At 42.7% G+C, this 27,629-nt stretch overlaps 1 protein-coding gene across 2 annotated transcripts in view; it reads left to right on the top strand.

Annotated features, from left to right (window-relative positions):
- The first annotated feature begins 756 nt into the window (after positions 1-756).
- The window catches only part of SLC1A3 (solute carrier family 1 member 3), a 203,383-nt gene continuing 176,510 nt past the window's right edge, over positions 757-27,629 (top strand). Inside the window, exons 1-2 of one of the 2 annotated variants that reach the window (XM_078674953.1) lie at positions 757-892; positions 4,001-4,267. In XM_078674953.1, coding sequence (XP_078531079.1) covers positions 4,087-4,267 — 181 coding nt within the window. In that variant the 5' untranslated portion in view covers positions 757-892; positions 4,001-4,086. The remainder of the gene's footprint in view (positions 893-4,000; positions 4,268-27,629) is intronic. The other variant, XM_078674954.1, reaches the window with a different exon arrangement.

Genomic DNA, 27,629 nt, shown 5'->3' with positions numbered 1-27,629 from the left:
GCTGGGGGGTGGACTTTGCACCTGCTGCGCTAATGATGGCGACTCCCGGTGAAGTGCGTAAAGTTGAGAAAAGAGACTCCCAGTAAGCGCACTGAAGCGTCCAGCTCTTGCCCTTGTTCTGATTTCAGTGCAGCGCAGTTTTGAGCAGTACATGCAGACATGTTGCCTGTCTAGCTAGGGTCTGATCCAAGACCCGACTAGGGCTCAAAATAAATACATCAAACTGTCAACCACACACTCTTTCACCGTACAGTGTGCTTATGAATCCGAAAATGTGCTTCGAAACTCTATAAAAGGCTGGGAAGGGAAGCGCTATATGAATGCCACATGAAACCAAAATCTTCTATTACGTCATCAGTGACCCCAATGGCATCTTTCACGCCCACATTTCTCCAAATTTTATCCAATGTGAACAAACAGCTTGAAAGCAGGCCAGGGCAGCACCCCTGGCCTACTGTGGGGAATCTTTCCCACGTGAGGAGTCGGTGCGCCGCGTTACATAATGCGTGGAGGTGTGGGGCCCGCCAGCCTGCGGCCCTCTGTAGCCCCATTCTTCCGGTCTTTGGGCCCTGCTTGCGCATTTCTAATAAAGCCGAACTGACAAAGCGTGAAAGTGGTCTAAAGAGGGCACAAAGGCGGCGGGCGGGGCTGCCCTCCCCGGGCCAGCCCTCATCAATATTCCTGAAGCCCCCTCGCCTCTCCTTCCGCGGCGGGGCCGCTCCGAGAGAGAGACAGACCCCTCCTTCCCCTGAAGTCACTCAGTGAGAGGCTGCTCGGGCTGGCGTCAGTCGAGGATCAGCCGGCCTCGCTCACTGCACTTGGCAGCGCCGTCTCTACCTGCCGGAGCATCCAGCGCTCCCTGACGCCCCCGGGTCTTCGCAGCGCCTGCAAGGTGAGTACCTCGGGCCGTGCGGCCCTTATTCGCCTCGGCGCTTTTGCACGGGTTGTGAAAGTAACTCTCTTGACACTTAGACCACGTTCATTGAGCTGCTGGCCTTCGACTGGAATACCTTAATTTCCACCGGTGGTTTTAGGCTGAAGGGGCTGCTGGGCTGGAAGGTAACGAGAGGGACTGGCTTGGACGGAGGTTGGAAGCTGCTAGTAACAAACTGGCGATTTTATAGGTCCACGTCAAAAGTGACATTGTTTCATATTCTTTTGTAGATGCAGATAGATAGCGACCCACACCACTGACGAGGCGACTAAGCAATTTTGTTGCGTAATGTTTTACCGGCATTTTAAAGTGGGAAAAGCGCCTCGACGTACGAGCGCTTCAAGTTCACTTATGACTTGTTTCTAAAGGAGATCTTCTCTATTACTTTCTGTTTAAGCTGCACGTGGCAGTGAATGCGTGAATGAGTGATTGAACGTTCTTGTGTAGCGCTCACTGTAAACGGAATCAACATTGGACGCTCCAGTGTTATTTCAGGAACTTTTTAAAAGCTTTCCTGTACGAACAGGTGAACTGCACTCAAAGTGGGGTGCGACAGCTGCACCTGAGCAATGCACGAGGGGACTGTGTGTAGCAGAGTCGAATGTAATCGGTAGCGAGTGCATATACAGTGCCCAGCGCCTAGAACTACACCCGGTTTATGAAATAATAATTAATAACTGTTTTGACAATGTTCAGTTGATGCTATGTTGTAGAGTGCTTTGAAGAGCGCTTAATGAGGCAATGAGATGCCGTAGGAAAAGCAAAACGTGAAGAGATAAATACACGGGGGAGGACGAGGTTGAATGATTAGATGATCCCCGACGTGCCTGGGCTGTCCTCGGGTCACCAGTTGTTATATGTGATGAAGTCACGACGGGGAGCTGCCCGGGTCAGCGCGCCGACAGGTGAGAGCAGCAGGGCTCCCCCGTTTACAGGCGGTGTCATTGTAAGAGTACCGAACTATTAGTGGCTAAGTTATAGAAATCACATAACACATTATAGAGCCCTCCCACCCACCCCACCACCACCCATTAGCAGCCAATAGGCGGGCTCGTAGAAAAGTATTCTTAGTATAGTTCTCTTGATTTTTTCTCTCCAAAAATTGCTTCACGAAGAGCTGCCTTGAGGAAGGGTCGGGGGTCGGTGGGTCTAATGATTCTGGCCAACACCTGGTTTTGTTAGCGTGGAATGAGCTCTCGGTTCGATATTTTTCCATGAATGATGTTTATATTTCTATGGCTGACACGAAGCTCCGAATCTATACGCAGTGTGGTTTGGTTGGTAATCCTGGGGTTTGGCTTGTAACCCTCCAACTGCTCACAGAGTTATGCAGGAAGCGCATTATCCCACTGGGGTATCCTGAAGGCTTCATATACCCTGTCTATCAATACCCATTAGTTAATAGTCATTCGGTTTATATATATATCGACATAGGTCTATGCACCCGCATACATTCTGTATACAACCGGACACTCGTTATTCTCATAATACAATCAGACATTCATTATTCGTGCCCACACACCTTGCAAATAAGTAATCCCTTGAGTAACTGGGATATGGTATTTGCATCCTCAAACCAAGCATTTCGATTTCTGAGGCACACACGCTCATAGAGACCCCCCAGGCGGAGATGAAGGAAGGGCAGATATGTGTGTGTGGGGGGGAGTTAGGTAAGAGGGCGCAGGCAGTGGGGGGCACCAAGAAGTCAGCTAAAACTTGGCCCAAACTATGTGACATATTTATAACCTGGCACCCAGAAGGGACGCAGCCAGGTATTCACAGCCCTAGGAAAGCAGCCCGAGACACAGGTGCTCTGTGTGTGCTGTCCTCTGATAGGGCATGTGGAGCCCAGGGTGTGCTTTAAGATTCTCCGTAACACACAGACAGACAGGCAAACACAGACAGCTTGCCAGACATACATTTAGACACACAGTGACACATAGAGACAGAAAGATAGATAGATAGATAGATAGATAGATAGATAGATAGATAGATAGATAGATAGATAGATAGATAGATAGATAGATAGATAGATAGATAGATAGATAGATAGATAGATCTATAGATTGATAGAGAGATTACCAGACTGACAGAAGTAGTCAGAGTGACATAGCTAGATAGATGGATAGATGGATAGATAGATAGATAGATAGACAGACAGACAGACAGACAGACAGACAGACAGACAGACAGACAGACAGACAGACAGACAGACAGACAGACAGGTAGATAGATAGATAGATAGATAGATAGATAGATAGATAGATAGATAGATAGATAGATAGATAGATAGATAGATAGATAGATAGATAGATAGATAGATAGATAGATAGATAGATAGATAGATAGATAGATGGATGGATGGATGGATGGATGGATGGATGGATGGATGGATGGATGGATGGATGGATGGATGGATAGATAGATAGATAGATAGATAGATAGATAGATAGATAGATAGATAGATAGATAGATAGATAGATAGATAGATAGATAGATAGATAGATAGATAGATAGATAGATAGATAGATAGATAGATAGATAGATAGATAGATAGATAGATAGATAGATAGATAGACAGACGGACAGACAGACAGAGACAGATAGATTGATAGATTGATAGATTGATAGATAGATAGATAGACAGATAGACAGACAGACAGAGACAGATGATTGATAGATTGATAGATAGATAGATAGATAGATAAATAAATAGATAGATAGATAGATAGATAGATAGATAGATAGATAGATAGATAGATAGATAGATAGATAGATAGATAGATAGATAGATAGATAGATAGATAGACAAATGCACAACAGATCGATAGACCGGCCACCAGGCCAGCAAACTGTCTTGCACAGACAGGCAGGCCCTGTAGGTGAACACACTGTGACACAATGTCCTATGGAAAGACTGATTGTAGTAATGAGACCTGCGCGGTCTGCAGCTGCTGCATGTAGCCTGCTCCAGCCTTTCGAGGTTGGGCATGCAGGCCTTGGGAATATCACAGTGCCATGGATGCGTTTTAAACTCATTCTCTTTGCGCATGTCTTCTTTTTCAGCAGTTGACTGAAGCCCTCTGACTCCACAGACTGTCTAAGAAGGCCTGACTCTGTAGAGGAAGAAGAAGACCCTGTCAGAGGCATCCATGACCAAAAGTAACGGAGAAGATCCAAAAGCCGGAAGCAAGATGGAGCGCTTCCAGCAAGGAGTCCGCCAGCGCACACTCCTGGCCAAGAAGAAGGTGCAGAACATCACCAAGGACGATGTCAAGACCTTCTTTAAGCGCAACGGCTTCGTACTCTTCACTGTTTTTGCTGTTATTGTCGGTAAGTGACCTTCTTCAGGGCTGCATCCGCTCATCTGCAGAAGGCTCTTCACCAGTCTTCATTCTCCTGCATCCAGCTATGGATTGACTTGGGACCGTCTGGTTGGGCTCCGTGACCTTCAGAGTTACCAGCTGTGCTTAGTTTGTAAAATAATAAGTGCTGGTGCCCAAAGCGCTGCTCAGAATCCCGACCGGTGCTATTAAATGTCAGCACGCTGAATACCAAGGCTGTGTAGTCCTGAATTCACCCCAGGCATTTTTAATGCACTGCCAGACATCATTTCTGCAGTTTCCTGTTGTGGCGGGTGTTCCGTCTTTCTCTTCCTCCGTCTTTTCTGTTTGTATGTTTTCCCTTTCTCGCTCCCTGGAAATGTCTGATGAAGAAAAATAAGTGCCAGTCCCCAAGAATGAGTGCCAATGGTCCCCATCGGCAACCACCGGCTCAAATTAATTACTGCACTGGAGCAATGGAAGCTATTGTTGTAAAGGCACCTATATCTAATGGGGCCTATGGGTAAACCCCACTATGGGGGAACCTATAGAAAACAATCATTAGAGCCCCAAGCTTCCAAACACATTCTCCATCACATTAGAAGGACCAGAACTCTGCTAATATTGTGGAAATTGCCTATAAAGTAGCCAGTTTTCAAAGGTTTTTATGTAAATAGGCAAACTAAAAGTCCCATTTTAGTGTCTATGAAGATACAGAGCTTTCGAGTTTTCTGTGTTCATACCTGGGTATCTCATCCTGAACCCATTCTTTTTTTAAACATTTTGTTACATGTTGTCCTATTTGGCCCACTGTAAATGCAGGACTACAAACACTAGGATGCAGCAGCAGCGGCCGCTGCAGGTAAGAGCAGTGGGGCGGTGGGGTCAGGTGAGGGGGGATTTCGAGAGACGACCACGTGGCAAAGTTAAATAAATAATAAATTTTCTCTTGTGGTCTTCTCTCAAAATTCCCCTGCCCCACCGCTCTTACCTGCAGCGGCCACGGCTGAGATGCAGTGAAAAAGCCTGGACTGGGCAAGCTACTAATTCATAGATCGGGTTGCCCTCTAAGGCTCCTTCTTCAACTTGGATTCGGAGTGAGCGTAAGAGGGAGTTATGTTTGTTCCTGCTATAGTCCGTGGTTGGGGTCAGGCGTTCTGATGCAGGACAGTCAATGACATAGTTCGGTGTATGGATGACGTAACAAGAACTTGGGAGAGCTCCTGTAGAGTACCAGCTGACTCTGTATTTTTGTTGGGTGTCTAAAGCCCCTCTTAATTGGGGCTACTCCCAAGAAGAGTAGCCTATACTTGAATGCCCTCTGAGTTTGATGCTTCTTGAAATCTTATGACTACTAGCAATGAGTCCCATAGTGTGGAGGACCAGGATGGAGTTCTCGCACTTCACTAACACCTTCCAGCTGAAGACCTTCACTCATAAACTTGTCGATTGCCTAGCAGACCCTTTATTAGTTCATACAAAAATGTCCATGTAACAATTTTTTTCTGCTTGGATAGATCAGCACTAATATAACATTTCAAATACTAGTTTGCTCATCAGACGTGAAACATGTTGGATAATCTTCTGTAACGCTCGACATCTTAATCCAGATCTAAGGCATCTATGTGGTGTTATAGAGAGGAATCACATTCCAGCCAACAAGAGAGCTTCTTCCTTGAATAGACTTCACCCGCTCTTCTGCATAACGCCATAAGCACTACAAGAAGACTGACACCAATAAACTCGTGTCAGATTGTCCACGGTCCACCAAATAAATGTGTTTCGACAACCACTCAGGCTGGCTGACCTCGAAATGGTGACCTAGAATCTGTCTAAGTAAGGGGCATAGGGAGGCTATTGGTATGTGCTGTATGCACTCACCCATGGTCTACTACTACTTATTGCATAAGAGTGGAGCAGTGAAGCAGGAGCGATTATTACTGGTGCTGTCCTGTTACAATGGTATATACTTTAGTGGTAACCTCGAAGCCAAAATGAATTACTTGTATTGGGGAATATTTTATGTCCATGAGTTATGCCCATAGCAGAAATTGTGACTATAATCCTTGTTCCGGTCACAGAACAAGCAGAAATTCAACACAAGTGTAAGATTTTGGTTGTCTTGGATCTGGCATAGTATGTGCGGGCTAATGCCACATCCTGTGCGGGCGGTCCATGCCGGACCGCACAGCACACAGGGCACCTCTCCTCTTTCCTTCACCTGCTAGGGAGCATAGGCAGCACTCAAGTACTGGCACGGTAAAAACAGTTCCCTTTTCTGGCCAGTTAAACCCTGTGGAAAAATATACCGCTCCGCCCTCACAGATAAATATATTGTACACATAAGCAGCATTGGCGGACTGCATAGGCAGATGGAATTAATCTCAGGAAGACATAACTGTTGAGCCGCGTGCAAGTACAGCCATGCTCTTCATAGTCCACCTCAAGGATAGTCATCGCCTTTATTTTTAGGTCTGACATGACATTATAGTTCTCTGCAAACCTATTGTTACCATTTCTGTGCAGCATTCATAAAGTGGGCTTTGGCCCCTCCCAGGGGAGTATTGCTCACTCACCTCACGCTATTGGATATTTGATGCATCATTCCACCTCTGATGTAGTGTTTGCATTACAATGCATGAGGGACTATGTGAGGTCTCAGGAGTGCACTGAATTGCCACACATAACTGCTTTATATCATAGGTACATTGTACACAGAAAACGATATTGTTTTTGTTTTTTCCACTGCAGCTGACTTTTTAATGTTTCATTCAGGACTCAAAATGAAAACCCGACCTATTGGCTTTGCCTGTGCATGTTCACACAGCTTCGCCAGTGCATGTTGACGGAGCCGGGGGCAAAATGAGACACTACAACCATATGAAGTCAGTTTACCAACATCTGTGGCAAAGGAACCTACTCTAGGAACTTTCATGTATAGTTTCCTGATTAACGGCAGAACCCCATTAAAAAGCGCCAGGTACCCTTCACATGTTTCGCTTTCACGTTATAGACTGATACACTTTAGCAATGGGAGAGTGAACATGGTGATCTAATCTGCTCAAATGCGTGGTCTGAGCTGCTTTGCCGCCGAAAACAAAACATTTCTCTTCCACAACACACCCACAAAGTTGAGGACACGAGAAACAATACCTCCAGGCACTAGCCAGACTAAACACATCTGTCTCAGGCAGCACTGGTCTGCAAACAATGGTGATGTCCTGTGAGGGCCGCCATCTTGGATGGAATCAGTTCAGTAAAGGAGTCCTTGAACAATGATCAGCCGGTCGAAGCCCTGGGCTAAACGTCAGTTTATTGTGTCTGCTGTCCCCTGACATATCACATTCAGAGAAGCTCCGCTGAGGTTTTGATTTTCACTCCTGTAAGGCGGGGCATTAAAAGTGAAGCTAGTTAAGTTCAAGCAATAGAGACAGCCACAAACAAGTGCCGAGGTAAACCACACAGGTAGTGTGGGTTTCTTGTTCGTTGCACACAATGGGGCCGGGTTCAGAAAAGTTGTAGGGACTTTGAAAAGCTCACTCAATCTGTAGGTTATACATGCCTTAAAGCTTTGTTTCATCTTTGGTACTTCACATGAATTTTTTAAAAGTACCATGGCTAAATGATGCTGCATGTATATTTCTCATGCACACCTGCCCTGAAATACATTCTGAGCAGGGAGCAAACTTGTACATGGACAATGGAAAAGTGCTAAAAGTATTTTTTTCATTATTATTATTATTTTTTGCTTCACTTACAAAAGGTGTGAAGGGATTTCTTTTTTGAAAAACAATTCTCACATTCGCTCAGGTAAAATTTCCAGCATACACTAGTAGGTTGTTTTTTAGTAGCAGATCACACACTTTGGTTTGTGAATCGTCAACCCTACTTTGGAATGTGCTGTTCTTTTGAGGGTGCATACCATTGTATGTGCTGTTTGTTTTTATTCGCTCCAGTGGAATACTCACTTTTAATTTAGGAATATATTACACGTATATGCTACTCACACAGCTCACAGTTACGCACGCAAACAGGGTATCTGTTTTCTGTGTGAAATAGGCACAGTTTATTCGTGTAAATTTAACTTTTAGAAGAAATAAATGCTTCGAAGACCAAGTGACGTGGCCCCAAAGTGTCACAACCTCATTCTGTTGGGACACCTTGCTTGGTCATTGAACCCGCGGCCAGTCTGCTTCACCAAAAATACCTAATTGAGAGATAATTCTTTGTGATGTTGGCTCCTGTCCAATTTAAACTAGTGTTCTGGATCAAACTGACAACGGTCGCACTTCAGATGACAACCTGATGAGCAAATGGGTCAAAGAACAAGATAACTCACCAAACAACCTAGGAGCTTTACCAAAAATGTTAATATTTACTCTCAATTCAGGAAATTTGATTTAGGACAAATGCCACCTGTTGAAAGAAACACAAACAACATTCTTGCGTTGCAGCAGATCCTGATTTTTTTTAATATTCTTTGAAATCATTTAACAGGTTGCAAACCCTTAACAGTTGCATCAGAATATACTTTAAACATTTTTAATAAAAACATCTCTTTATAATTGGACTTCAGCTTCTTCATATTGAGCTTTGGATTCATGAAGGTCTTATTCTGGTGAGCCTAAAAGCCCCTCTTCATTATTAAGATACATTTAGTGTTTCCTCTATGAGTTAAATGCTTGCCCCTTCTCCTCCTATGAGCACTCCTTGCCCGTCTCACCACTGGGCATGCTTTTTTGATTTCTGTGTATCAAATTGCCCATGCATGAGAGTCCTTTACGTTTATTCATATCCCCTTAGCAGTTTTCATACTCTCATCTACATATATCCAACTTCCGCTCTTTCCACATGAATGTGTTCAGTAATCTCTTCCTGAATGAAAGTCACTCTCCCCTCATGCTTCCACATTGACTCTCATCCTCCCCCCTTTCATCCCATTGTCTCCCACCCTCAACACATTTTTTGATTTCCTTTCCTTTCACATTTCCTTCCTGTCGGGTTACCTTCGATTGCCTCGCCTTCTTTATTCCAGATGTGCCTCTAGCTTTCTCCCTTCTTGTGTCAATCTATGAGATGGTCTTTCTCACATTAACAAGCATGAGGGCATTTAAAAAAAATTCTCAATAGTTTACACAATATCTCAACCAGAGTTATTTAAATTAGTCTAGTTGTTCAGTTTGTGGTGTAAAGCAAGCACAAGGATTTTATTTGAGAAGAGTGTGAGATCACAATATTTTATTAAAAGATTTGTATTGCGCTGGGCATCAGCTAAGTCCCTTCAAAGTACTGGAACATAAAGACAAAATCAGGAAACTGAGAAGTACTAAATACTAAAAGATAGAGTCCAGCCATTTGCTATTTAAAAAATCTGTCACACTCTTTCTCAAGTTGACATTAGTTGACTACCGTCTAAAACGTTTGGTTTTTAAGGAACTAATTGAAGTGAAGGAAACAACTTCCCTTTCGAGTCAAGAGTCAAAGACTTACCCAATGATCTTCAACCACAGGTTAGACTCTTAAAAGAGAATTAGTTGATCAAGAAATGGAACTACAGTGAATTATTAGTTAGGATATTAAAAAAAATTATCGATGAATTCACTAAAAATACTTTTTATACTCTTGTACTTGGAGGGTTTAAAAATGAAGGATGATAGCAAAAAAGATTAAAATACACTTTGAAAGATCCTAACCCGAATGCTGAGTAAAAGGAAAGCGGAGATAAGGTATAGAAGACAGACAAAATGTTTAAACATAATTAGGTGCAGTGTCCCACTTTCTGACATATGACGCAGTACCTTGGCAGGCATCATGGCCTTCACCACGCTGAATGACTTCAAACAAACAAAACCCTGTTGGATACCCGCAGGGTCTCATCAACAGTATGTCGGCATTTTCTGCTAAAAGTTCTTTGGAGAAAATATTCACACAGTGAGATCTCTAATTCACTGAGTATGCAAAGTAGATGGACAATTCTGATGACTTTTTCCCATAGCCTTAAGCCGTGAGAACTGAGTTGTGTAGAGAATAACACTAGTCGTGAAGGTTTACATCTGGTTTATTAGCGAGAGCAAGCAGTAACAGTCAGCACTTCACCAACTGCCTTAACCAACATTCTACATTCTAAACCCTTGCATACCCTAGTAACATACAATACATTCTAACCTTTGCGCTACCCCAGCAACAAAATAAAGTATCTGGCTAACCCAGATACCACACATCTTACCCCTAAAACAAAGAATAACATACCAAGAATAACATACCATTTAAAATTCCCAAATCCTACTCAATAACAAGGAGTCCCCCCAAAACAGAATGTACATAAAGATACAAAATACATAATAAAGATACACACATACAAAATAATAAGAAACATAACATATTAGATTGTAATCCAATTACATCCACTCATAGACCATGACTATGTATTAAGTGAAATCACACCACAACAAATTCATTTAGCCTTACTGGAAGTGACACCGCCATTTCAGATTGAGAAGTGACCTTAGTGTTGCCTTCAAGGTTTGACCTTAAAGTGCTTTCACCAAATGGACTATTCCCACGTGCAGCTTCATTAAAAAGATGAATTCACACCATTTCCATCAATAAATTGGTGACAGTCAAATTAAATCACATCTTCATTCTTCTCCCACAACCACCTAGCAGCACTGAACATAACGCTACTTAACTCTGGGCCTACCCACAAGGCAGGTCACCTGTTGGATCCCATTTTCTCTAATATTCCTGAACTGAAATGGCTAAATACGATCCCAATATGCTGGTCAGACCACCACCCTATTCACTTCTGCCTAAAACTGCCAGCTTCCTCTAAAACGAACAATACCTGGCCTGTATCCTCTATGAGAAATTGGAAATTGCTTGATGTTGAAAAATTCAGCAAAACTCTAGCCAAGAATCCCCCGGCCTCTGGCCCTGACATGGAAAGTATTGCCATGGCTACACACTCATGGCTGGAAAACGCCGTTGACAGCTGTCTCCCCCTATCCCGGGTAAAAAGTAATACCCACCGTCCCCCAGCCCCCTGGTTTACCGAGTCCTTGAAAATCGAAAAATCAAAATGTAAAACCCTCGAAAGAAAGTGGCGCAAAGACTATGCACACGACAAAAAAATGACATACCATAAAGCCAGAAATGAATACCACTCTGCCTGCATTAAAGCTCGAGCCCTTTATGTGGCGAACGCCATTAATACGGCGCCAAACAAGGCGAGAACGCTTTTTAATACCGTAAAAGATCTCGCTGGTGGAAAAACGACCGCAACGGCCCGCCCATTGAACAAAAAACAATGTCAAGACCTCGCTTCCTTTTTCAATGAAAAAATTGAGAAAATCATCTCCGATATCAACAGCAACACCTCCGCTTACATCCCTGAAGAGGTTATGCCCCCGTGGTCGACCGAAATTAACATCCTAGAATACAGGCCTCCTATCACCTTGGAATCACTTAAATCCACCCTCAAGACCATCAAATCAGGCACTCCCCGTGATCCATTACCCGCCAGTGTTCTAAAACAGATTGATGTCCCCTCCCTGACCATTATTGCCGACACTCTAAACTCTTCTCTTCAACTTTCCACAGTTCCCTCACTCTGGAAACACGCTATGGTCAGTCCACTTCTGAAAAAACCCACAGCCAACCCTGAACTACCTACGAACTACCGACGCATATCTCTTCTCCCCATCTTTTCAAAACTGCTTGAAAGACACATTCACTCCGCCCTCACTCTCTTCACCGAAGATAACTCCCTCCTTCACCCGTCACAGTCAGGTTTTAGAGCGGGTTTTTCCACCGAAACAGCCCTACTGGGAGTAACCGAAACCATCAGGAAACTCCTAGATGACGGTCAAACAGTCGCACTCATTCTGTTAGATTTGAGTGCGGCTTTTGACACCATCTCTCATACCAAACTCCTGGCCACACTTGGGAGAAACGGTATCCGGGGTGCCGCACTAAAATGGATTGAGTCTTTTCTGGTACATAGAACATTTCAGATCACATCCTCCATTGCCTGTTCCGACACGGTTAGCGCCCCTCATGGAGTACCACAGGGCTCCATCCTGAGCCCATTGTTCTTTAACCTCTACCGTAGACCCCTGGCTGATTTAGCGGACAGGTCTGGACTCACTCTCATGACATATGCAGATGACTCTCAGATCATCTTCTCATTATCAGAGTCAAACCCAACTGCCCCATCCCATCTCAAACTGGGGCTCCAAAATATCTTCAGCTGGATGTCTACAAACCAGCTGAAGTTAAACGGAGACAAAACTGAAGTCCTCCTCTTGGGGAAAAACAAAGATCTATGGAACACCACTCACTGGCCCTCCGAGCTAGGTAACCTCCCTACCCCTGCTACCCACGTAATAAATCTGGGTGTTACCATCGACAACGCCCTATCAATGAAACAACAAGCAAACAAAATGGTAGGCCTTTGTTTCACCATCATGAAATGGTTGAAAAAAATCCTATGGATGCTGCCCCTTGCAACTCAAAAGACCGTAGTCAACGCACTCATTGCATCTCGTCTTGACTACGGCAATATTCTCTACCTGGACTCAAATCAAGCTGTCATTAAACGTCTACAACTGGTCCAAAAACTCGGCTGCAAGACTGTTATGCAAAATCCCCAAAACTGCCAGTGTGTCGAAACACCTGAATGGCCTACATTGGCTCAGGGTTGAAAACCGCATCAAGTTCAAAGCCCTGAGCTATATGTTTAGGATCAAAACCGGCACCGCACCAAAGTACCTGCAATCCTTAGCGACCCCATACATCCTGGGAAGAGAACTGCGCTCCCAGACCGCTGCAAACTTTACGGCCCCTAGGTTCAAACTAGCGAGAATGGGAAGTAGATCCTTCGCTGTCCTAGGGCCCACTCTCTGGAACAAACTCCCCTCCCCCCACATCCGCAAAGAAGAAAACTATGCTAGATTCAGAAAGAACATAAAAACCTGGCTTTTCCAGAATAGACCCACTGACCAAATTTACCCCTTACTTCGGTTCATCGCTAAGTCATCGGCGCCGGGAAACCCTTTTTGGGTAGCTGTGCGCCATACAAGTGTAAAAAAAATAAAAAAAATAAAAATAAAAACCCACGAATCATAGCGTATCAGAATTCCATTCACCTTTACTCCTTCAGAGTTCCAAGACAAGATTTTGTTGCAGCTAAGCAACTTACTACAGTGCCAGATCTTACCATCACTCAACTTGGCTGAACACGCATACACTTCTCTCACCACAAGTGGTTGAGAAAGTTTGCTACTTCCTTTGGTAACTTTCCTATCGAATTTCACATGCTCCCAATCCCCCTTTTCCAAGACCACTTTCTTAACTTCAAGCTTTTTGTCATAATACTACTTGTATGTCTTCTGAGCCTATTCCAAGTTGTTCTTAACCACCCCAGGGAACCATTTCTTTTGTAGTGCGGAAGACATCCAAGCACTGTTATCCTTTGGGAAAGGTTCCCGACCCTTCAACCGCTTGAAAGGACCATAGCCTTTAACAAAAAGAGAAATCCTGTAAGCCCAAACCAATTTGCACAATTTATTCTTCCAGTCCTTCCCTGCATTGATGACAGCTTGAACATTCCATATAATCACCCTACTGAGGCGCTTAACAGTTCGGTTACCGGCTGGATGATAAGCCACTGTATTTCTGGCTTTGATACTCTTCCTGGAAAGGAAACTTTTCAGCAATAAATTGCAGGTCATTGACTCATTGTCTCTCAGTAAGGGGTTTGGAATCCCTTCTCTCATGAAAGTTTTCTCCAAAAAATAAACCATGACAGCTGCATCAACTTAATGATGCTCTTCAAACTCAGGACACTTAAAATACAAATCTAACAGCACAGTCACATATTCGGGCACTCCCTTGCTATCCAAAATAGGATCTAAAATATGAACTGCTAAAAGCTTCCCAAGGCTCTTCTAGAATCTCTCTAACACATATTCTCACAACTCTCACACATTCTTACACATTTTTACATAGCTAAATCTACTCACAACCAATACAAAGCTTTCACTCTTTTCTTAGATTTAACAATACCTAAATGCCCTTCGCGCATAATCTCCAAGATCCTTGCCCTCACTGACAATCCTAACATCCCTCAATAAAAACCATGCACCGGAAATGTATAACTCATCCTTGCGTTCCCAGAACTTTTTACTCTCTTCATCCAATTTATTCTTACTGTGCCACCCTTGCAAAACAAACCTCAACCTTCCGAAGCACAATATGTTCCTCACCCGACACCACTCCTTCAATGCAATAGCTTGAGCTTCACCTTCTACAAACGCAACACTATATTCATCCCACTCATTAAAAATGTGTTCTTGCAACTGCAAAGTGGACCTGCTTAAATAGTCTGCAACTCTATTCTTATGTTCCAATAGATAGTCCACATCATAAATATAGTCCAACAATCTAAGCGATATTCTAGTGATTCGGGGAGTAGCTTTAGACGAACCCTCAGTGGTCAACACTTTAATCAAAAGCTTGTGATGCAAGCATAGCGTAAACCCTGAGCCCCAAAAATACTGTCTAAACTTCTCTGTCGCCCACACACACTATAACATCTCCTTCTTAATTACCTTTGCACTACCCTAGTAACATACAATACATCTTAGCCCTTGTGCTATCCTAGCAACATACAACAACATGATCTGGCTACCAGAAGTTGTACTCATTACACCTCAAGTCCGAATGGTGGTTGGTACTTCAGCTTTATACTTTGCAATGCATTTTCTTTACTCATTTGCAAAATGTGTGGCACTTAAAATCTGGCATGGTTATTGTTCAGATCTTTGTTTGAGAGTCTGAAGCATTCCTTTTTTTTATAGACCACGCTCTAAGCGCATGGCTATATAAGATTCCCATGCAATAAGGTCGACCATTGATCTAAATTCATCAAGTTGTTGATGCCAAAAGCAAGCGGTCGAAAGTTTCTCTTTGTGGCTATGGTTTCTATATAAATAGAGTTTCCTCAAGAAAACCAATAATTTTTTAGGGCTGCTCATGTTGCTTGCTGGGAAACCACCTGTTTGGTTCGAGTCTCTTTAGAACTTGCATTAACGGCCAACAATTGATGTGTAGGTTTCATTCTTTTTACGGCACCCAGGGGTCTACTTTATTTCCAAATTTTGGGAATCTCTGAACCAGTATAGTTATCTTGAAAATCTACAAGCAGTCTTTTAAAAAAGATAGCCACAATTTTCTAGAAGTGGACATTTGCAGGGGCAGGCAAATGGCTGATTACTTACAAAGATAATGCAGGTCAGGTGACTTGGGTAACATCATATGGAATTGATTGAGCAACAGACCAAATATGTCCTGCTGACCTCTTTGGACTAATGTCTATGTATTCTAGGAGCAGCAAGAAAGATTAATACCTTCTGATCTTTAGAGTAGGACAGATTGTCTTTCTAGAATATGGTGCTTTTAAAGTAGGCTGCTTAGAATCTATTCAGAATTGTGTCTACTGCTAAGAAAGAAAATTGCTGAGAAGAAAGAAAGTGGTGAATGCCTTTGCTTAGTATCATGGGTACATTGGTTCCTTCAGGGTCAGCCTTAGTGCTTGTGGCACCCGGTGCGGCAATTGTTTTGGCGCCCCATGACCTTCCTCTCCACAGATTGCCTCACTATCACCCTCCAACAGCGTCCCTCATCTCTCCATAGACTCTCTCAGATGCATTTCATTTGTTTTATAGCACTACTCATACCAGTGTAGGGTGTCAGAGCACAATGAATCACATACAGAGGCAATGAATCGGATGTATATATAAATCAGTTTATAGGAAACGTTACATTAGAGAATGAGGATTAGAAAGTGTAGGAATCACACGTTGTCCATACTAGAAGGCAGTCTATTTTAAGAGTGTTTGGTCAGGAAAAGCACATACTAGTGATTTAAAATGTACCACAGTAGTTGGGGTTGGCTTTACTAATAAGAATGTATTTCTACCCAAACAACCCCTTTGTAGCATCAATAGGAATAGATAACTAAAGACTGGGGAAAAAACGTTATGTTCTAACCAATACTATGCTGTTTGCTTGCAGCGCTTTGATTACAGCTTATTAGACACTGTGCAATATTAGGTTTGTAACTTATGAACTGCAAATAACGAAAGGAATTCTGTGACAAAAGCAGTAATCCACTAAGTTGTCCATATAAAATACAGTTCAGTGATCTGCACGGTAGATGTTCTTTCCAGTAGGCATATCAACCTTTTGTAATACTTCATGATGAGTACAACTACCACTAGACAAAACTTTAATCTCACTCCGGCAGTAACAATAATCACCAGAGTTATCTTGACATTTGTATTGTTGCCTGAAAACTACTAGACACACAAGGAACTCTGCAACAGGTGCTCTACACTCATAAGTTATTTCAAAACACAATTCCCCACCCCCAGCGCCGGTTACATCGCTCACAGAAGCACACAGAGACCCATGCACCCACTCACAGAACCACTCAGACACTGACGCACACATTTATAGACCCACTCAGAGATTGGCCACCCACTCACAGACCTACTCAGACACACAATCTACTCACAGACCCACTCAGAGACTCATGCACCCACTCACAGACCTACTCAGAGACTCATGCACCCACTCTCAGACCCACTCAGAGACCCAGACACCCACTCACAGACCCACTCAGACACTCACACACCCACTCACAGACCCACAGAGACTCATGCACCCACTCAGAGACCCACTCAGATACTTCTACACCCACACACAGACCTACTCAGACATATGCACCCACTTACAAACCCACTTAGACTCATGCACCCACCCACAGACTCATGCACCCACTCACACACTCTCTCAGTCATGCACCCAATCATAGACCTACTCAGAGAATCAGGCACCTATTCAGAGACCCACTCAGAGAGTCATGCACCAACTGATTGACCCACTTAGACAATCACTCACCTACTCACAGGCCCACTCACAGACCCACACAACCACTCACTCATGCACCCACTCACTCACCCACTCAGAGACTCATCCATCCACTCAAACTCTCTCAGACACTCACACACCCACTCACAGACCCACCTAGAGGCTCATGCACCAACTAACAGACCTACTCAGACACTCATGCACCCACTTACTGACCCAGTCAGATACTCATGCACCCAACTCACAGGCCTACTCAGACACTCATGCACCCACTCACAGGTCCACTCAGATGCTCATGCACCCACACATAGATCCACACAGACACTCACAAATCCACTCACAGAGCCATGTACACCAATTCAGTCACTCATACAGCCACTCAAAGAACCATATAGTCACTCCCACAGCCATTCACACACCCACTCTCAAAAGTTACAGGTTACAGTTAGGAAATACATTTTTTAAAACCCCATTGAAATTCACTGAAATAAACAAAGGTTACACGGATGTTATAGTTAGGAAATATAATTTTTTTAAACACAGAAATTTGCGAAAAACTCAAAGTTTAGAGGCATGTTTTAGTTAGGAAATAGAAATAAAACAACCATAGAAATTTACTGAAAAAAACAAAGGTTACAGGGACGTTATAGTCAGGGTCAGTTTCACTCATACAAACCCATATAAATTCAGCAGTTATAGTTACCTGAGATAACTATAGCTTATGCCCCCACAATGCACTCCTTATGACCTCACATAATACATCACTCATGATATGATCAGTGACATTCTAATCCATTCCAATCCCTTGTTTCTCCAAGGGATTGGAATGCCTTCGACTGCCTCAAGATCAAGCTAAGCAAGCGGCTGCTGCCAGGAGCAGTCTGTGACTACACGGGGAGGCGCGATCACTGCATCAGCGTCTTACAGCCCGGCTGACTCTTGAATTTAGGGCAGGACGTAGGGGACCTAAGGAAGTCCAGGACAGTCAACAATCCGGGTTTTACCATCTACACAAAAACCCCGTTTGTGAGGAACAAAAGCGCTCATTATGGATACAATTGGGCCCCGTTGGAGTTACTCCCAGGGGACATACGGCCCACTGGGAGTTGTAGTCCATATCAAAGATCGAGTCAACAAAGTGGGGCCAGCTGAACTCCCCCCAATGGGAGTGTCGCAGGATATACAAAGGAGGGTGGGGGTGTACTCCAGAGGTCATCGGCATCTGAAGAAGGCACACTTCGCCAAAATGCATTATGCCAGAGCTGTCATTAAAGTGGACTTCTGGAAGCTCCCTGCTGTGTCCTCTGATTACTTTAAAATGAAGTGGTCTACTTGTGATGTTAAATGCGCCGGCCAGTAGCCCGTTAAGAGGACCCGCCCTACAAGAGTCCGGGGCTTCACTGGCAAATGTGCTTGTTTGTTTCTCCAAGGGATTGGAATGCCTTGGACCACCTCGAGATCAAGCTAAGCAAGCGTTGCTGCCATGAGCAGTCTGTGACTACACGGGGAGGCGCGATCACTGCATCAGCGTCTTACGGCCCGGCTGACTCTTGCAATTGGGGCAGGACATTCCCTGGGCCATGTATATTAATGAAAGGGAAGAGGCATGCAACACCCTCCCCAAGCTATAGGATAGGTGGACCACAGGAACCAAATGTGTAAAAAAGGGAAGGGGCCTCACAATCCTGCTCCCTGAGCCTCTAAATGCCCAGGGACCCAATCTCTGTGGCCATCTCACATACTGTGTCCTGGGAAGCCCACCCCCAGGACAGAGTAGGTTTCCCTGCCCGCACTAGTGGGGGCAGGGTCACATGCTTGCTCCCATCTGACAGGAACATTTTTAAATCTCCCGCCAAATGGGAGGAACCACCAAGCCTTCTCCCAGCTGGCAGGAAAATTAAAAACGCTCTAGCCGGCTTCGAGCAGACTTGTGTTCTGTATCCCTAAACAGAACAGATATTGCTCCCACCTGGAGTGAGCAAGCAAAAATAGCTGCTCCCTCCAGGCAGGCATAATGCTGGCTCCTGCACCATAGGACTCCCCCATGTACTCTTTGGGGGCATCCACCTCTCGTCCCATGGGATGGGCCCCCAGGACAAAGAAGGCTCGGTGAGGATGGCCATTGAGCCCCCCTCCCCTTTTAAACAAAAAACTTCCCCATGGGATGTGGTCCCTGGGGCCTATGAAGTTTCAGGGAGGGGGTCCATTTGGCCCCTCCCCTTTTATAATGTTTTAGGCCCCAGTGGCTGGGGTCCTTGGGGTCCATTAAGGCTCAGGATGGAGGCTGCATGCCCCCTTCCCCTTAGATATTGGTCCCAGGGAATGGGGACCCCTGCCTACAAGAAGGCTTGGGGAGGGAGCTAGCGCAGCACCCCTCACCTTTTCATTATATTTGCACAGGGATCCTAATAAGGCTTGGGGAGAGGGGCTGCCCGACACCCACCTCCCTCTTTTTTTAATTCCATTTGACCTGGAGATGGGGTCCACTGGGCCAATTAAGTCTCGGGGAGGGGGGCTGCACAACCCCACCCCTTAAATTTTGGCCCTCTGGCCCAAGAAGGCTCGGAGAGAGGGACCATGCAGCCCCCTCCCCTTTTTAATGTAACTGGCATCTGGGGATGGGGTTCAAGGGGACGATTAAAGGTTGGGAGTAGGGTTGTATGGCCGTCTCCCCTTAAAATAGATGTTTTTGCTCCAAGGAAATAGGATGCACAGGACCCGAAAGTCCACCCTACGCAGTTATAGTTAGGTGCATATGTCAGTGACAATATTAACATTTTGAGCTAAAAGAAAAAAAACACAAAAATTCACCAGTTATAATTAGCAGAACTAGCAATAATTTGCGCCCCCGCCGTGCACTGCTTATGACCTCATATTACATCACTCATGACATGTTCTATAACATCATTTGTGACATCACTGATGACATTTCAAATTACATCATTTATGACATCACTCATTACATCATCCAAGTTTCTTTTGTACACATTTCTCTATAAACAGGTATGGCAATAGAGCTCTAAAAGTAAGTGCTAAATAGCTCACAAAAATATAAAGCATAATTAATGCTACTATCCCTATGGATGAGGCAAGCTTCTATTATGCATAACTTTGACTCTATACCATAGACTTCACAGGTAGCTGAGTTGGATCACTGAAATAATATCGACTGCCAAAATATCGACTACCCAAAATATCGAGGAAAAAATATCTACAGCCAAAATATCGAGTTTGTATGTACAAACAGGTAAGTACAAAAATATCGAGTACAAAATATCGTTTACAAAAATATAGTTGTAAAAAATATCGACTTTAATAAAAACAATGTTTAATTACACTAATATAAAAATTAATTACTAAAATATAATTAACAATACTTAAAATAACATTAATAATTAAATAATTAATGAAAGTAATTAAATAATTAATGACAGTAAAAAAATAATATTTTTTTTATCATATTTCTTAAAACATATATATATATATAGTAACAAAATTTAATTAAATAATAGCCAATATTATTAACGTACAAATACAAAAGTGTAAAAATTACTATTCCCACTCCAGTGGGTGCAACAGTAGGGAAAGCGTTGGATAGCGTAGGGGTTAAAATTACTATTCCCACTGCAAAGAGTGCAACAGTGGATATATGACGTTACAACGCAACTTTTACTACCCACTACCATTACAACGTAAGTATTGGTAAGTATATAATAATTTTTTTAATTTAAATTATTTAAAAATATTTTAATATAATTTAATTTAATTTCATTAAATTAAATTAATGTAAATTTAATTTTACTTTATTTTTACACTGTACCCCTGTACCCCAAAAACCCAAAACTGACCCTGAACCCTAAAAAAACCCTTTACCCAAAAACCCAAAACTGACCCTGAACCCTAAAAATACCCCTTTACCCAAAAACTAAAAACTGACCCTGAACCCTAAAAATACCCCTTTACCCAAAAACTAAAAACTGACCCTGAACCCTAAAAATACCCCTTTACCCAAAAACTAAAAACTGACCCTGAACCCTAAAAATACCCCTTTACCCAAAAACCCAAAACTGACCCTGAACCCTAAAAATACCCCTTTACCCAAAAACTAAAAACTGACCCTGAACCCTAAAAATACCCCTTTACCCAAAAACTAAAAACTGACCCTGAACCCTAAAAATACCCCTTTACCCAAAAACTAAAAACTGACCCTGAACCCTAAAAATACCCCTTTACCCAAAAACTAAAAACTGACCCTGAACCCTAAAAATACCCCTTTACCCAAAAACTAAAAACTGACCCTGAACCCTAAAAATACCCCTTTAATTTAACATAATTAGCAATTAATCAATTAAATTAAATTAATTACCAATTACATTTTAATTAATTAACAAATATGTTTTAATTAATTAAATATTACTACCAATTAATACATTTACATATTTAATTAATTATAATTAAATTACTTCCCACCCTATTCCACTATAAACCCACAACCCGCTACAGGAAATACATTATTTTAATTTACATAATTAGCAATTAATCAATTAAATTAAATTAATTACCAATTAAATTTTAAATAATTAACATATAATATTTAATTACCAATTAATTAATTTTTACTACCAATTAATAAATTTACATATTTAATTAATTATAATTAAATTACTTCCCACCCTATTCCCCTATAAACCCACAACCCGCTACAGAATAAAATTACACAATAATTTTAAAAAAATCATTAATTAAAAATAATTATAACATAAAATGACACTTTTCACACATAGTATAACATAAAAACACTATAAATAATTAAATATTATTTAAAAAACGATATTTTTTACTATCTAGATTATATACTTGGATATTTTCACTTTCTATATTATTTACAGTCGATATTACTTCACTTACCTTAAAAACGATATTTTGGCTGTCGATATTCTGTCCTGTCGATATTTTGTCCAAACGATATTTAAAACTCGATATTCTGTCCAAACGATATTTTGGAGTCGATATTATGTCTGTGCACCAGCTGAGTTCATATTGGGTAATAACCACAGATAAAGGGTTACCTCCACTGCACATGATGTGCAATTTGTATATAGCTGTTCAGAGAAATTCAAGGTACTCCAGATAGAGCCTTGTTACATAACGAATGCCTTACTACAGACAGTCTTTACCTGTATCAAATCCCTCACACTCACCAAACCAACAGCCACAAATTAAGTGGATATCAGTAGGAAAGTGGGTACTATGAACAGTGTTTATGCTGTGGAGGCAGTTTACTCTGTACAACACTGTTTCCAGACATTGAAACTCTCATGAGAAATACTCCACAGAGTATTAAAAAGTATCTACTAAGAACAATGTACACTGTATATAAAACTTGTGCAAATAGAGTCTATTCACTTAAAATTACCAAGGTCTGGAGGTGCTAAAGATCATACTACTTGCAGCCTTCATATGGTGGTGAAAACTTTACAGATAACCCATCTTCTGAAGCAAAACATGCACATGTACATATGCCAGTACCTGGTGCACACAGCCTTTTATGTTATTTAGAAATTGTCATGCTGTTATGATTCTGTCTAATAACTGAAGGCTGCTTACAATACTCAGTATGTAGTACGTAGAATCTTTGGCATTTTGGAAACTTTTTCTGCAGTACCAAAAAACGACTGTGGTGCATATTGAACATAAGTCGTCAACTGTCACCTGCACACAGAGTTACTCTTCAATACAAAGGTTTATAACGTGCTCAATACCTCTACACACATATATGTGTGTGTTTGGTAAATATCTCATATTCAGATATTTGTGGCAACAAAAGGCCTATTTATATTTTTGTGTGATCACATGCTTGAACTCTAGTGATCAGTGTCTTGGCTTACATTATACAGAAAATGTTTTCAAGGAGAACTTGTAATAGATGTTGGAGTGCCCAATTTACCTGGTACAGACTCTTCACCGTCTAGAACATCTTTTTTTAAATGTGCCTCAGGTCCCTGTGACCTTACTTCAGGTTTGCTATCTACAGAATATAGCTTGTATTATGAGAATTAGGTTCAGTGATAGCTTTATATAAGACTCAGATTATGGTAAGAAAGGGCCACCTGGGGGAACCCTGGAGCTGTACATTTCTATGCTCCAAACCAATATGTCATATTTATCAGGTCAGAAGCAAAGAATTATGTTTTGGTGGCCATGCCTGAAAGCACGAGAAGGAAGTTGTGAATGAACTCTGTGGGAACTGAACTCGTGTGAGACTTTGTTTCTGTGCTGCTCAGGGGCACCGGAAGAAACCGGAGAAGTCCCCTGAGAGAGCACAATTCTGCATTTCAGGCGCCTGCAGGGGTTTGTTCCAGCCTCCCCCTGCTCTTCCGCACCACGTCCTTAGCACAGCAGGACTGCACCTGCGTCCAAAACAAGCTCCTTAAGAAGTTTTGTAGAGTGCAGAATGTGCAGCTATAAAAGGTCTACAGTCAGCAGATGTGTATCTAAAAATGCAATGCAAATCTTAAGACACAGTTACACTGGAGAATGGATTGGCCACTAAAACTGTTATTGGACATAGAAAGTTAGTATACTCAGTATGACCTAATAGTCAAGGTTGAATATTCATCAGGTACTTGTTGAAAGCTATAACAACAGCACAGGTACTGTCTGCTGAATTCATTTCTTGCAGGCTGTTGATATTTCCCAATCTTCTGTTTTAACCAGGGACGCCTCATTTGGCTTGAATCTCTAGTGCCATGGACACATTAACATAAATGCCCAGATTCACAAACCCTGCATTTAACCAGAATCAGCAAAATGTGCTCTCTGGTTGGAAAAAGCTTATATCGTGCACATGCCTGACTTCACCAAGTCTTATTGCTACTGTGTAATTTGTGCATGTGTGTAAATGACTAGACGGATGAGCCAGTTCTACATCTCTTACTTGAGTGATCCCTGAAGGAAATATTACCTGTAGCAGGTGTATCAGGAGGTACAAACATCTTGCTGTCTGGGAAGTCGTTTTTGACAGCACTAGGAGTAAAAAGCTAGAAGGCAAAAAAAGTCCTTCGGTTGTTGCGAGGCTGAACTTTGGAAGCAGAACTAGAGCGGGCAGGACTGGATCTGAGCTAGAACTAGATGGACTGCGGCAGACCAGAAGTGAGCTATCGAACAAGAGCAAGTCAGATGAGTTGTGACATACTGGTTGGTTTTTTTCTGAAGTACAATAAAGTATTTAGCCACAAAATCCATCGATAGGGTGGCCCTGGCGCTTCAGGGCGTACATCACAGCCATGACGGTGACAATTTCTCTCTTGGCATCCTCGGCGTAGATGACGGCGTCCCGGATCACAGTCTCTAGACAGTCTTCGAGCTCACGGCAGGTCTCCTCATAGATGAGGCCGGAGACGCTCTTGACTCCTCCACGCACACTAGGCAGTGAATGGCAGGCTTGTTGATGCCCTAGATGTTGTATCGAAGCACCTTCCTGTGCCTCTTGCCAAGACCTTTTCCTCCTTTGCCGCATCCATATATGTTCTTCTCTTACTCAGAACACAGCTAAGATCAGACACTCTTTTGAATAACAGTAAAATAGCAAGCACCTGCCAGTAAGGGACTGATCTATAAAGAGGAACCACCTCATGGGGAAGGGTTGGCCATATAACAGGAACTATCGGAAAGGAAAGTGCTTAACCCAGAACAGGAACCACCTAACAGGAAGGGGCTGGTCTAGACATACTGAGATAATCTCCAGGTTTGATGGTCATCTTGAAATTGGGTCAATGCTTATTGGTCATCATAGAACGCATTTTGTTGTTAGTGACCATCTTGAAACGGGATTTCAATAAAAGGAAATTGCACTAAGACTTCCTGCTAACTGCTGTGCCCTTTGCGCTCTGCCTACACACAAAGGGTATGTACAAATTGTGCCCTGAAAGCGGTGGTGTGGCGGGTGCATAAGATGGTGCTGCTCAAATTCACAAAGGGATGTACTTGCATATGTGCCTACCCTGCCCCTTCTTTCCTCTGGCATAAGGAAGGACACAGTGCAGTGTAGTATGAGTAGTTTTCCAAGAATTATATCCCAGCGTTGGTGCAGATCATGAACCCTCATGAATCAAATTGAGTTTCTATTCCAACATGTGGTGAAGCAATGAAATCAATCGACTTTTTCAAATTGGCCTTTAATGCTTGATGTAAGTAACATTCTTCACCATGCACGTGGAAATGTTACTACTCGGGCGGATCATTTGGAGGTTGAGATGAGTGGTCCCCAGTCCTAATCCACACTCTCACTCCAGTGGGACAGCAAGTCTGGACATAAAGATAAGCACATACAGTTTGAGTATTAAAATAAATAGACATAACAATACTGAGCAAGCCCAATCCCCATAGGACTCACCTGATGCTCCGATAGGTAGTATTGGTAACAATCCTGGGAAGTACCAGGAGACCATCGCGGAGCACCAGGAGACGCTGTCGGTGAGAGCAACGTCTGATTGAGTTCAGGTGTGAACGCCCAAAGGTGACAGAAGGGCTTCCTTCATAGGATAAAATTGGAAGCAAAAGAAATGCAGAGAAAACAAAACAAAGGTGCAAAAAATGGGAATATGGTGCATGAACTGAGAACTAGGCAGTCAAGTAGTTGTGAGGCAACTTGTTCATATCATACTGCTGCTTAAACTATTCTCCTGTTGTTCTGATTGATGTTTCTTCTCTGGCTGCCCTGGAAATCCAGTCTTCTTGTGTATCCATGCTGTTCTTATTTCTTGTCTGGTTTCGGCCTCCACATGTTGGTGGACGACAGGCCTCGGCCTCCTCTTAAACCATCAGTGGAGGCTCCATAGGGTGCTTGGAATGGAAGCTGTTGATCGCTGCAGAACTGACACCAGCCCCTTGGCTGTGTGGCTCTCACCAGGGCCATGTCACAGTTCAGAGTATTAGGCATTTGCATGAATTGGTACACAGTTGCACCAAAGCATGCGTTTTCTGCAATGCAGTAGTAGCAGTCCTTTGCAAGAGAGTAGGAAGTGATGATTTTTCAGCATGGATGTCCCATGCTTAAAGCAATAGGCATTTCAAAGGCCATTTCCAGCAAATGAATAGTAGGGCTTATTTACAGGAGGCACAGAAATGCTCCTGCTCCTCTTCTTGATAGTGGCTGTATCCTTAGACGTTAGCGTGTATAAATGAACTCTGTGTGTCTGCACTTGTCTGACATTTAGTCACATACTGGTACTTTTCATGTGCTGTGTATAGTACTAGTATTTATGTTATATTCTGTTCTTTCTCCCCTTGATCCCACTGTAGATTTCTCACCCTCTAATGTTGTTATTATTGAGCTTTAAGTTTGGAAATTAAGAATCGGAAAATTAATTCCATTTTAAAGGCTGCAGACTAAACTCTAAACCAATAAATTCTTAAATTCTTGTTCTTTTCTAGGCAGAAAAGCTGAACTTCCTCTCCAGAGCTCTATAATGTATCTGCCATGATTATCCATTTATATTAGTTCATTAAAAAAGTACTCTAAACTGTCTTGCTAATTTCTTGGTAAAGAAATTCCTATCTTTTGCTTCTGCTTCTTTTATCAAGTTATCAGAAACAATAGTCCCTTCCAGAAATAAATAGGAAAGTGTAGCCACAATGTTGAAATCAGGATTGGGTCTAGATGTGTATGATGCAGAAGATGCTGATTGTGACGGGGTAACTGGAAATCAGCAGATTTCCTTATCTCAGGCATGAAATAAAGTAAAAAGTGACTTAGTGGTAAGGATAAACAATCAAATAGTCACAATCACAAGGACATCTTATGCTCCGCATAAATTAATAACACATATAGGAGTCAAGATGTGGGTGTCGAGGACGTTTCGATCCCCAACAAAGGTTATGAGATCATCATCAGGACTGAACGATCAAGAGATGCCTGAGAACATCGTTCAGAAGATGAATGTTATCCTGGAGGGGGATTTAAATTGTCACCTGTGACCAAATTCTTTACACTCGCCACCTAACACACAATCTTGCCTGATTTTGGAGGATTTGCATTTGGAGCATACCATAGAAGGGGAGGTGATAATTAGCTTCCAGCATACACACAATTTGATTTTTACTTCAGACAAGCTGGCAAACTGGTCTAATCCTCAAATTCCTCCAACATATAAAGGAAGGGGGACCGCCACAATCATTGATTTCATCTTTGTCTCTGCTTGTATGGGTTGACCTCCTGTCTCCTTCAATGTCTTATATGGTCCCTACAGTGGCCATAATACTGTGACCCTGTCTATGGAGGGGGCAGGGAACCATTCGGAGGGCCCTTGAAATCCCTGGGGACCCTTAACCCCCAATGGCCTGGGGAGGCGCTTACGCTGGTCACAAATAGATGCTAAGGCTTTTAATCATAGTCTTTTTGCAGAATTACAGTAGGAGATACTTACCTGCTTGGACCC

This window comes from Lissotriton helveticus, chromosome 2_1 (assembly GCF_964261635.1).
Source record: "Lissotriton helveticus chromosome 2_1, aLisHel1.1, whole genome shotgun sequence".
NCBI classification, from domain to species: domain Eukaryota; kingdom Metazoa; phylum Chordata; class Amphibia; order Caudata; family Salamandridae; genus Lissotriton; species Lissotriton helveticus.
The sequence above is the reverse complement of the archived record's forward strand: the minus strand, read 5'-3'. Positions and strand labels throughout refer to the sequence as shown.